Source organism: Scardinius erythrophthalmus, assembly GCF_964197995.2.
Source record: "Scardinius erythrophthalmus genome assembly, chromosome: 2".
Classification (NCBI taxonomy): domain Eukaryota; kingdom Metazoa; phylum Chordata; class Actinopteri; order Cypriniformes; family Leuciscidae; genus Scardinius; species Scardinius erythrophthalmus.
Window position 1 is genome coordinate 25,265,358 of NC_138222.1, and position 12,530 is coordinate 25,277,887.

The following is a 12,530-nucleotide window of genomic DNA, read 5'->3' on the forward strand; positions in this document are numbered from 1 at the left end:
ATTTTAAGGTATTACTATGAATAAATAGTTTGTTAGTTGGTTCACGATATCCTACTTTATTAATAATTCTAATAGCTCTTTTTTGTAACTTAATTAATACAGCTATATTAGTTTTATTTGCATTAAATTTGGGTTATATGATCATATTTTCTTGACCTGGTGAGAACTCTAGCAACTAAATTTTGGACTAACTGTAACTTGTTTATTGAGGATGCAGGACAACCACCTATAGTAGTGCATTACAGTAATCCAGTCTAGATGTCAGGAATGCATGAACTAGATTTTCTGCATCAGATACAGATAACACATAGAGAATAGATTGCCGATGTTTCTGAGGGGGAAGAATGATGTTTTTGTAACTTGTGAAATATGGTTTTCAATAGACAAATTGCTGTCTTATGTAATTCAAATTGTATTCTAAGAGCTCCCGTGTACAGATATTCGTTCCAATAAGTAATATCTCTGTCTAATCTGGTCATCCAGTATTTTATATTTTTAACACATTCTGTCAACTTAGTTATATATTTCATCAAGACCAGATGAAATTTCAAAATTATCTGAGTATCATCAGCATATAGCAATGGAAACTCCAAGTTTTCTAATAATATTACCAAGGGGCTGCATGTATAATTAATATAGCAGAGGGCCTAAAACAGGTCCTTGCGGCACTCCATAATATACTGGCGTTAACTTAGATAATTCCCTGTTTAAATAAAATGGTAACGGTCAGACAGGTAGGATCTAAACAACCTTAATGCCTGTCCCTGAATACCAGTGTAATTTTGTAATCGATCTAAGATACTACATATGGAGTCTGTAGACGCAATATGTCATGTTTGATGTTACACTGTCAATGATGTTGGCATTACATTCATAAAGGTATAAGACTTACACAAAACTTACACAAAGCTATCATATGACTTGGAATATAGTACACAAGTCATGTGAACTCTATTTATGATACTATTATGAAGCTTTACAGCCTATATCCACACTCACTTTCATTAAATGGAAAAGAGTGGATAGGATACCGTTTCTTTTATCTTCCACAGAAGAAAGAAGTCAAAGTTTTGGAACAACATGAGAGTGAATAAATGATGACAGAATATAATACTAATCATTAATAATATATTTAAATTCTAACACACCAGATTTCAGATGTGACTTGAATTGCTCTGTGGTTTCATCAGGTTGGAAAAGGCTCAGGAGGAGAACCGGACAGTGGCGGTGGAGAAGCAGAACCTGGAGCAGAAGATGCGTGATGAGATCAACGGAGCAAAGAGAGAAGCTAGCAGACTGCGAGAGCTGCGAGAGGGGGCTGAATGTGAACTCAGCAGACTCAAGTACGCAGAGGAGGAACTAGTGCAGGTAGGAACCAATATAAATCACACAAGGTCTGTCATAGATGTGAGTTGGTCTTTAGTGTGATAAGCCAGACTTTATTCATATTGTAGTTTATTCTGGCTAAGAACTTCCCACCTACATAGTAAAAAGCCTGACTGTCATGTAAAACACAGTTAAATTTTTTTACAACCACAGTTATTTTTTTTTTTTTTTTACAATAAAATTGTAATAATTGGCATGATTGGTGTGTTTTTGTACAGTATACATGGCCGTGTACAGTATACATACGCTACCGTTCAGATGTTTTGGATTGGTACGTTTTTTAAAAATGTTTTTGAAACACAGAGACTACATTTAGTTGATTTAAAATACAGTAAATTGTGAAATATTATTACAAGTTTGTATTTGAATATATTTTAAAATGTAATTTATTCCTGTGATGGCAAAGCTACATTTTCATCCGCCATTACTCCAGTCTTCAGTGTCAGGTGAATTCTTTGATGAATAGAATGTTCAAAAGAAAAGTATTTATTAGAAATACTAATCTTTTAACAATTTAAAAGTCATTACTGCTATTTTTTATTTTATTTTAACACAATAACTAACCAATAATAGACTATTTTATGTGTGTCAGAATTTCTGTCTGTCTAAAAGTAATACAGTACATATGAGCTATGGACATGATACAGTAATGATAAATATATTTTTCAAGCTATTAAAATTGCCTTGAGGATTAATATTGATAATAATGATTAATAATTAATAATGAGTGTTTGTTGGGTATTTCCAGGTGCGAATGGCGCTGAAGAGAGCAGAGAAGGAGATGCAGTCAGATTGGTCGGTGCCTGAAGCCCTGCAGATGTGGCTACAGCTCACACATGAGGTGGAAGTGCAGTACTACAACATTAAAAAACAGAATGCTGAACAGCAGCTCATGGTCGCAAAGGACGAGGTGAGTGATTTATGTTGTCACTTCCTGTTAGGACAGGAAATGACCAAACAATTATAGGTTCTTTGAGTTTCTAAAAGATTTACGTTGTACTTCAACCCTTATGCGTTACAAGTGAAGTTTCCTTTTCAGTTTTAAACTACCTGAACAAATATCTTTCTCTCTCAGAGACTAACACAAACGAAGCTGAAACTTCTCCCCTTTAATTTAGATTTCTAATGATGTGGTTAAATTACCTTTTAACTACATGGTTTGTTTTTCCGTTTGTTATTTGCTTCTGGAATGAGTCATCAGCAGTTAAACTAAAGCAATTAGCAGCCACTGCAGCAGGAGAGAAGAGCTTGAGTTCAGGTCAACCAACGATTTCCATGCAGTATCTTTGTGTTTTCATCACTTGTGTGTTTCTATGTTCATGTTGTGTGAATTTCAGGCAGAAAAGATCAAGAAGAAGAGGAACTCTGTGTTTGGTACCCTCCATGTTGCACACAGCTCATCGCTGGATGAAGTAGACCACAAAATACTTGAGGCTAAGTAAGCACACTTATAAGCAATAGACATGCAGTCACTTTACCAACCACCCACACAAAAAGCTAATGGTTTCTCGCATTACATGAAAGCTTATCAGTGTTTTTTGCTTTTTAGAAAATCTCTATCAGAGGTCACAGCGTGTTTGCGGGAACGTCTCCACCGCTGGCACCAAATAGAGAAATTATGTTGCTTTCCATTAGTTAATAACTCTGGGCTGCCCAGCCTCACCGCCTCCCTGTACGCTGACCACAGCTGGGTGGTCATGCCGCGGATGTCGGTGCCACCCTACCCAATCGCTGGCGGGGTGGACGATCTTGACGAGGACACACCACCAATCATTCCACAGTTCACCTGTAAGTTTCTCTCTTCAGGATCAAACTGTGAGAAATGTTGTGAAAATGTGACTTCACACACACACACACACACACACATATATGGGCCATTCAACAGAATTGGTTCAAAGTCAGAGTTGGAAACGTCTTGAAAAAAAAAGGTCTTTTCCCACAAATTTTTTATCTATGCAAATTGTATAATATCCATGGTACACATTTCTAGTAACTGTGCAGTTATTTATCATATTGTATTTTCAGAAAGTTTTGGAATATTTTTCCTCTCCCCAAATTTTTCACTACCCAAACACAATAATAAATTATTTAATAAGAAGGCTTATATTGACCTATTCATATTTTGTTTACATCTACCTTGTAAATATATTTTTTGCTATTTAAAGCTACACTGTGTGATATTTTCCCCTATCTAGCGGTGAAATTGTATATGACTACCCAGTGAATATTAGTTTCTGTTCCTTTCAAATTCGAGGGCATTTTAACTCCTACGGTGGCCGTATTATTCCAAAATTAACATGGCTTCCAGTTCGACTTCGTCCAATTGCGCCTTTAAAACTATTCATCACCTGTGATCCGTCGCAGCACAGATTTATGTTACAAGGTAAACAATACTTTTTCACCATTGACGTGAGGAAAGTAACGCAAGTTATACTAGAGGTCGTTCTGGCGTTATGCACAACCATGCTATGGTTAGACAAGCAACTATAAAACTTTGAATTTACACAAATAGGCTGAATTACCTGTCGAGAAGAAAGCAGGCAACTTTGCCGTCCGTTTTAAAATCTTTGCTCCTCATGAGCTCTTTCCATCTGGGAAAAGTTACTCCAGTATTGACTTTGGTCTTGCTAATTTGCCTGACGCGTTGACGTTTTAATTCTCTCTTTCGCTTCCTTGGCGACTCTGCTACATGTCCTCGAAAATAGGCATGATCCTCCATCAGCAATCTTTCAAATCTGCCGGCAGTCGCGAGTAATCTCCCCCTCGCATTCGTCTCTGTGTCACTGAGTGTAAAGCGCGAAAGGCGAAGCTTGAATTTACAGGTATGTCCCTCTTTGGCTAATGTAGTTTCAAGATGGAGGGGCAACATGGTGACCGGCATTCGAACCCCTCACCCGTATGTACATTCAATGGCAGATTATAAACTTACGAGAATACTTTATTACTTGAAAGAAGTAAATATACATTAATGAGCACATATATTTTTGAAAGAACTAAGTGTTTTTTTGCTAAGAATCAACTAAAAAAATTACACAGTGTAGCTTTAAAAAAAAGTTTTCACAGGTAAATCAATAACAATTACAATTTTAACAATATTTCAAGTGTAATTTAAAAGATTTGTTGTATTTTCAATACAATCTTTCTTTGTAAAAGTCATTAAGTTAATCATACTGATTTCAAAGTTAATGATTTATTAGTCTGAATATACATTGAACCAAACACTATAATAACATCTTAGTTGATAATTCAATATACTTTATTTTAGACAAAACATCCCATGTTTCGGTCGTGGCGGCACATTTTCAGTAGTGACAGTAATGTTTGGTTGCAACCATATCACATTACAGAATTTTAACTCAAATACTAAAACACTACTAAAACATACTAAGATACTAATGATTTGCATAACATGTTTCGGTAGTGACTGTTTCGGTAGTGACAATTTTAGATACGTTTGAGCCTAGTTCAAAGGTGATAACCAGCACATGGTTACCTAGCACAGTTCTGAACACTTGTACACACATACAAACTAAATTTTATGGAGTAACACCCAACAAAGTTTACTTAATTGCAGAAAAAAGGTGTTTGGTAGTGACGTTCCTTAAAGTTACACACAGATTTTCAGACTTTTGAACACATTTCCCTCAAAATGATTTGCGAAATATCTACAATGTAAGAGAGGCTATAAGAGAGAGTGACACAGGAATATTTCCTGATCAAAAATGTACGGCTGTGGTTAAAATCTCAGCCAATGGAATAAAACACACACTGTTTCGGTAGGGACAGAAAAATGCTGGACACATTTTTTAACATAAAGTTTCATGATTTAAAAATAAAATATTAAATAAATGTTTTTTTTTAAATTTTAACTTTATTTTTAAAAACAACAATGAAAAAAAAAAACTTTATGAACATTTATGAATATAAACCTTATTAGCTATACATATTATTGTGTATTCAATAGATAATAGAAGGATCTTAGTAAACATTTAACATTTGAATACTTAAATGCTTTTTACATTTTTGGTTGTGGGACAGCAGTTTGCACCAATTCTGTAGAATGGCCAACATCAATTCTGTAGAATGGCCAACATACTCCCTATTGAATTCTATGGTTTTATATCAGGACATATAAAAAAAAAAAAAAAAAAAAAAAAAAACACCTGGTCCTTGGCAGGTCTTAAAATTAGGTAAATACAACCTCATATGAACAACAACATGTGACATATTACACCATGTAATTATTTATTTAACAAAAACTAGGCCAAAATGGAAAAGCCATGGGTGACAAACTAAGTACACCCTTACAGCTTCCATAGGAATGAAAAGGGTAAATAGCAGTCAGACACTGCTAATCAAATGTCTTTGACTAACTGATCATCAGCAAGTGTGATCACCTCTATAAAAGCTGAAGTTTTGGCAGTTTGCTGGTCTGGAGCCTTTAGGCGTGTGTTAACGCAATGCCAAGGAGAAAGACATCAGCGATGATCTTAGAGAAGCAATTGTTGCTGCCATCAATCTGAGGAGGCTTATACGGCTATTTCCAAACCATTTTAAAGTCCATCATTCTACAGTGAGGAAGATCTTCCAAGGAGTGGACGTCCCAGCAAATTTACCCCCAGGTCAGACTGTGCAAAGGCTCAGAGAAATCGCAAAACACCCAAGAAATACACCTCAGACTCTACAGGCCTAAGTTAACATGTTAAATGTTAAAGGTCATGGCAGTACAATTAGAAAAAGAAAAAGTATGGCATGTTTGGAAGGGTTGCCAGGAGAAAGCCTCTTCTCTCTAAAAAGAACTTGGTTGCACGGCTTAGGTTTGCAAAATTACAACTGTAATGATTTCTACTCAATTCACCAATGACTTGATGACCAATGATTTTTTTATCATGTTTCACTTAAGGTGTGGTTAGCACTCCCAATTCCCAAAAGAGTTGCTCAATAATTTAGAATGAATGTAAATTAGAGAGAGTTGGTCAGATGATTTATCTGAAGGATTTGATCATCAACACAATGAAGACACAGTTGTAATTAATTTAATGAAATGTATTAATAGTATATGCAAGAGCAAATACCACAATGATTAATAATGCTAATAATGAATATGCACTGCTATAGGATAATAAACTAATAACCAAAAGGGAAAGTACTGAATTAAACAATAAAACAAACAAATGATGTAAACACAGAATGGATAAATACAATGTTGTTGAACTGAATGTAGCGATGGAAGAGAATTGTATGGGAATGCTTCTTATGAGAAACCACCTAGATGGCTGTGACAAAATGGTGATAAATAAATGCTTATTTACATTTAGTCATTTAGCAGACGCTTTTGTCCAAAGCGACTTACAAATTAGGACTAAATTAAGTGAGTCATCGTGAAGAGGCAAGAAACAACGCAAGAAGTGCTCAAAATACGAAGTTCAGGCATTGTTCAGAGTAGCATAAGCCCGATAAGCGAGGATTTAAAGGAAAAAGGAGATTTTTTTTAATAATAATAAAAAAAAAAATGTATGAGGTTAAGTGCTCATGGAAGAGATGGGTTTTCAGCTGTCTTTTGAATGTTGTCAGGGATTCTGCATTCCGGATGAGGGTGGGGAGAGCATTCCACCAGCATGGAACTGTGAATGAGAATGTTCTGGAAAGTGATTTTGTGGCTTTCTGTGATGGAACCACGAGACTTATTTATCATTAAACAAATTTATCTTAGCTTATTTATCATTAAACAAATAATATACCGATTATTTGTAACAAACTGACCCCAGGTAATTGTTATCTAAGCAAGTTAGAAAAACATAGGCTGCAGGTATAAACTAATGCCAAGGTTTCTAGAAAGAGGTTTGATAAGTGTATATTTACGCTCCACACAGTCGGGTGATCAGTCTTCCACTGGTGATGCGTGCAGTGGGAAGGGCGCAGAGTTGCAATCCAGTAGTCATTGCCACGCTGGGCTTGGAGGATGCTGAACTTCGGATGGTGGACTGGGCAGCTGGGTCTGTTGAATATTCACAGGGTCTTTTGCAGACTGGCTGCATCACTGAGGAGCTTTGTGGGACGAAGCAGAGGTCCTTTGGGGACTAGGCTGCGCTGCTGGAAGAGCTAATCTAGAAAATGGCTGAAAAAGAAAATAATCAAGGTGTTGGTGGCCCAGTCAAAGTCCAGACCTCAACCTGACTGAAATGTTGTGGCGGGACCTTTAGAGAGCTGTGCACAAGCAAATGCCTGCAAACCTCAATGAACTGAGCAATGTTGTAAAGAAGAGTGGTCCTAAATTCCTCCAGATTAATGCCAGAGACTGATACTGTCATACAGAAAATGATTTCTTCAACTTATTGCTGCTATAAGTGGCTTTACAAGCAATTGAATTAAAGGCTGTAGTTTGTCACTGATGGATTTTCCATTTTGGTTTTATTTTTGTTAAATAATAATGACACTGTGTAATATGTCATGTGTGGTTGTTCATCTGAAGTTGTATTTACCTACTTTTAAGACCTGTTAACGACCAGATTATTTAATGTTAAATTATTAAATTATGTTCTGATACATAAAATTTTACAATTCTAAAGGGTGTTCTTTATTTTTCACATGACTTTATATATATATATATATATATATATATAATTTATTTATTTTTTTTGTGAAACTGTACTGTTTTTCAGGATTTTTGGGTAAATAGAAAGTTAAAAAGAACACACTGCGATTATCCACGAGTTATGGTCGTTCTAAAAACACTGCTTTTAAAGGGTTAGTTGACCTAAAAATGAAAATTCTGTCAGTAATTACTCACCCTCATGTTGTTCCAACCCCGTAAGACTTTCGTTCATCTTCGGAACACAAATTAAGATATTTTTGATGAAATCTGAGAGCTGTCTCACTCCTCCATAGGCTTATGGACACTATAACTTGCTGGCCCAGAAAATTTATTAAAGACATCGTTAATGTAGTCCAAGCGACGAGAATACTTTTTGTGCGCAAAAACTAACAAAAATAAAGACTTTATTCCACTATTCATTTCATTCTCTCTCTGTGCCTCGAGTTAGTTTATGTAGTGTGTTGCACGTCACCATGTAGGCTCACTATTGGGCAACGCTGGTCATGTGTGTGATGCGTGGTGACGTACAACACAGACGCGCTACGTAAAAACACTGCGTGAAAAGACTCGAGGCCCAGAGAGAAGGAAATGAAAAGTGGAATAAAGTCGTTATTTTTGTTTGTTTTTGTGCACAAAAAGTATTCTCGCCACTTTATAAACTTAAGATTGAGCCACTGTAGTCACTTGGACTATATTAAAGGGATAGTTCACTTTGAAATTAATTTTTGATATGTTTTAGCTTACCTCAAGGGCATCCAAGATGTAGGTGTCTTTTTTTCCGCAGTAGTTTCAATTTGGATATTTTTAGGTCAAACCGTTCTTGTCTGTCAGTCGTATAATGCAGGTCGATGGTCACTGTATCAAAACACAAGCACAGAGTCCAAATTAAAACAATTCCCCATCGTCCAAATTAAACAATTCCCCATCGTAAGTACACATTGATGGCCTAAGACACGAAACGAGCGGTTTGTGTGAGAAAACGAACAGTATTTATATCGTTGTTATCTCTTGAAAACAGCACACGTCTAAATGATCTGACGGCGCGGGTGGGTATAGATGTGTATACATAGATGTCGCCTTGGCTACGCAGTTCATTGGAACGAAACCGTAGCCAAGCGACATCTAGTGTATATATCTATACCCGCCCACGAGTGGGTATAGATGTATACACTAGATGTCGCCTTTGCTACTGCAGTTCATTGGAATGAAACCGTAGCCAAGGCGACATCTATTCATATATCTATACCCGCCCGCGCCGTCAGATCATTTGGACGTGCTGTGTTACAAGAGGTAAAAAACGATATAAATACTGTTCATTTTCTCACACAAACCGCTCGTTTCGTGTCTTAGGCCGTCAATGTGTACTTACGATGGGGAATTGTTTAATTTGGACGATGGGGAATTGTTTTAATTTGGACTCTGTGCTTGTGTTTTGATACAGTGACCATCGGCCTGCATTATACGACTGACAGACAAGAACGGTTTGACCTAAAAATATCCAAATTGAAACTACTGCGGAAAAAAAGACACCTACATCTTGGATGCCCTTGAGGTAAGCTAAAACATACCAAAATTTATTTTCAAAGTGAACTATCCCTTTAACAATGTCTTTAATACATTTTCTGGGCCAGCAAGTTATAGTGTCCATAAGCCTGTGGAGGAGTGAGCCAGCTCTCAGATTTGATCAAAAATATCTTAATTTGTGTTCCGAAGATGAACGAAAGTCTTAAGGGGTTGGAACAACATGAGGGTGAGTAATTACTGACAGAATTTTCATTTTTGGGTGAACTAACCCTTTAACCCTGGTTAAAGGAACGTTTCACAATTGTAATTCAGAAGCGGGGGTTGGCCCGCTTTTTACCTGGGGTTATGCTCTGGAGCAGGGTTAGTACAGCTTTTGCAGTGTTAACCCTGCATTTCAGTGCTAAACTTGTACAGTGTGAAACGATGTGGTGTTAGAATGTTAAAGCTAGACTCTTAGCAAAAGAAAACCAATCGCGTACATATTTGCGTGCTTTGTACAGACACCGTGTTAGTGTGTCAGATTCTAGTGTGTTTGAAATGTTCTTTTATTATATCTGGTTTGGACTTTTCATTGGACAGTTCTTTTTAATTCATAATGTACATTCTTTGTTATGATAAGCATACCATGAAAGACTGCTAATGATCTATCTGTCCTCACAGCTTCTTTGATTCGACCTCCTCTGACCCGCAACAGCAGTGTTTGTCGTTCTCGCAGAAGTCTTTTGTCTCAGCCTTCGTCCCTCTCTGCTGACCCTGACCTGCTGTCCATGGCTTCGGCCCCCCTGGCCTACAGACCCGACGGAGACGATGATCACATCTTCTTCACTGTAGAAAGGAAGGGGTATCTACAGCTTTTCTTTTTTTTTCATATCTTACTAGAATTTTATTTTATATATAAAGCTTTAAAAATTCTGTACGTTAATTTGTTAACTTACCTGTCTTTAAAAAAATCGCTTTTATTGTATACAGGTATGTGAGTAATGTCTGTGAATGTACACTACCGGTCAAATTTCTTTTTATGTTTTGAAAGTCTCATATGCTCACCAACACAGCATTTATTTAATAAAAAATACAGTAAACTGTAATATTGTGAGATAGTATAACAGTATTTTAGAAAAGTTATTTATTCTTGTGATGGCAAAGCTGAATTTTCAGCAGCTATTTTTCCAGTCACACAATCCTTCAGAAATCATTCTAATATGCTCAGTTGGTGCTCAATTATTATTGGTGCTCAATTATTAATAATGGTTTTTATTATTATGAACGTTGAGTTTTTGCTACACAAATAACACTATTTTTACTATATTTTTGATCAAATAAATGGTGAGCATAATAGACTTCTTTCAAAAACATAAAACAAATGGATCATTCCAAACTACTGACTGATAGTGTATCTTTTTTTAGATTATTATGATGCATTTTGTGTTTTTTTTATGTTTTTGTTTCACAGGGACCCTCAGGACACATGCTCAGATTCAGACTCTCTCAGTTCCTCTTTGGGCAGGAAGCAGTTCTCTGGTCAAAGTACATATGTTACGGGCACGGATACCCCACCACGTAAAATCTCTCGTGAGGAACTTCTTCTCCTGGCGCAAGAGGCCCAGGCTGCGGCCATGGAGACCTTACCTCCTTCCACATCCTCCCCCTCATCTCCTCTTGACTCCTCCTTAGGTCACAAGGGCTCTCCTGACCTTACCCACTATTCCGTCCTCCCAGAATCTCAAAGTTTAACCTTTCAACCCAGAACCAAAGCTGTGGCCTATAATGGCATTCTGGAAAAGTCATACAGCATGGGGCAGCTGCCCGCTGGTGGGACGCCTCCAGAGGGACATTACCCCTCGATTAGCTCACTCGACATAGAAAGCAAAGCTATCAAGGAGCCCAAGCAACTCCAAACCACCTCCTCCCAGGACTCTTGCGATAACGGAGAGAAAAAACGCTCCAAGATCAAGAGCTTGTTCAAGAAAAGCAAAAAGCTGTGAAGAACAGTAGAGAAGAGGATGACATGGAGAGAAAAAGAAGCCTTAAAACAAAATAAATGAGGGTAATGCTGTCAACCAGAAGCCAAAACATTTTTCAGTTTCTTTGTCCTTTTTTATTTTTATTTAAATGGAATGTAAGTCCATCTGGTTACAGTCCTGGGTTGGAAGCCTTTTTTATGGTGATTTCTTTTTTTAGCCTCACATGTATGCCTTTGAAGGCCAGAAAATGTCATAGCATTTTGCAGAACATGGCCTTTTCACTGTCTTCTGTTAAGGTTTTGTTTTCAATAAAGTGCACCCAAATGATGTCACTAGGAAGGGGTCAGGAAGCATACCAAAAACAAGAAGGGGGGGGGGGATGTTGGACGATCAACATTGTAAAAATCTCCTTGAAATTTGTCCTAAATGTATGATGATCCACAAGTGAAAATTCAGTCATTATTGTCTTTCCATCATGCCCTTCTTAACCTGTAGGCCTATGTTGTTTTTTTGTTTTGTTTTTTGTATGTGGGACATCATGAACTGTGGTTGTATGGCAAGACCTATGTAACAATTAAAAAAAAATATATATATATATATAAAAATTTTGTGATCCACAGAGAAATTATTAGCTTTCAGGTTTGGGACGAACTGAGGGAGAGTAAACAATGACAGATTTTTTTTTACTTTTGGTTGAACTATTTCTTTTATGCCAAAATGTAACATATTCCCCCGGTTTCACAGACAAGGCTTAAAGGAATAGTTCACCCAAAAATGAAAATTAACCCATGATTTACTCACCCTCAAGCCATTCTAGGTGTATATGACTGTCTTCTTTCAGACAAACTCAATCTGAGTTATATATATAAAAACATATATATCCTGGCTCTTTCAAGCTTTATAATGGTAGTAGCCTAAATGGTGGTCTTGATTTTGAAGTCCAAAATAAGTGCATCCATCCATCATAAGTTATCCATACGACTCCAGGGGGTTAATAAAGACCTTCTGAATCAAAACGATGGGTTTTTGTAAGATAAATATCCATATTTTAAACATTATCAACT

At 36.7% G+C, this 12,530-nt stretch overlaps 1 protein-coding gene across 3 annotated transcripts in view; it reads left to right on the forward strand.

Annotated features, from left to right (window-relative positions):
• stim2b (stromal interaction molecule 2b) overlaps positions 1-12,042 on the forward strand; it is a 60,086-nt gene extending 48,044 nt beyond the window's left edge. For all 3 annotated transcript variants that reach the window (XM_081357260.1, XM_081357259.1, XM_081357258.1), the window contains 6 exons: positions 1,191-1,368; positions 2,135-2,296; positions 2,724-2,824; positions 2,936-3,174; positions 10,166-10,346; positions 10,956-12,042. In XM_081357260.1, coding sequence (XP_081213386.1) covers positions 1,191-1,368; positions 2,135-2,296; positions 2,724-2,824; positions 2,936-3,174; positions 10,166-10,346; positions 10,956-11,487 — 1,393 coding nt within the window. In that variant the 3' untranslated portion in view covers positions 11,488-12,042. The remainder of the gene's footprint in view (positions 1-1,190; positions 1,369-2,134; positions 2,297-2,723; positions 2,825-2,935; positions 3,175-10,165; positions 10,347-10,955) is intronic.
• The last annotated feature ends 488 nt before the right edge of the window (positions 12,043-12,530 follow it).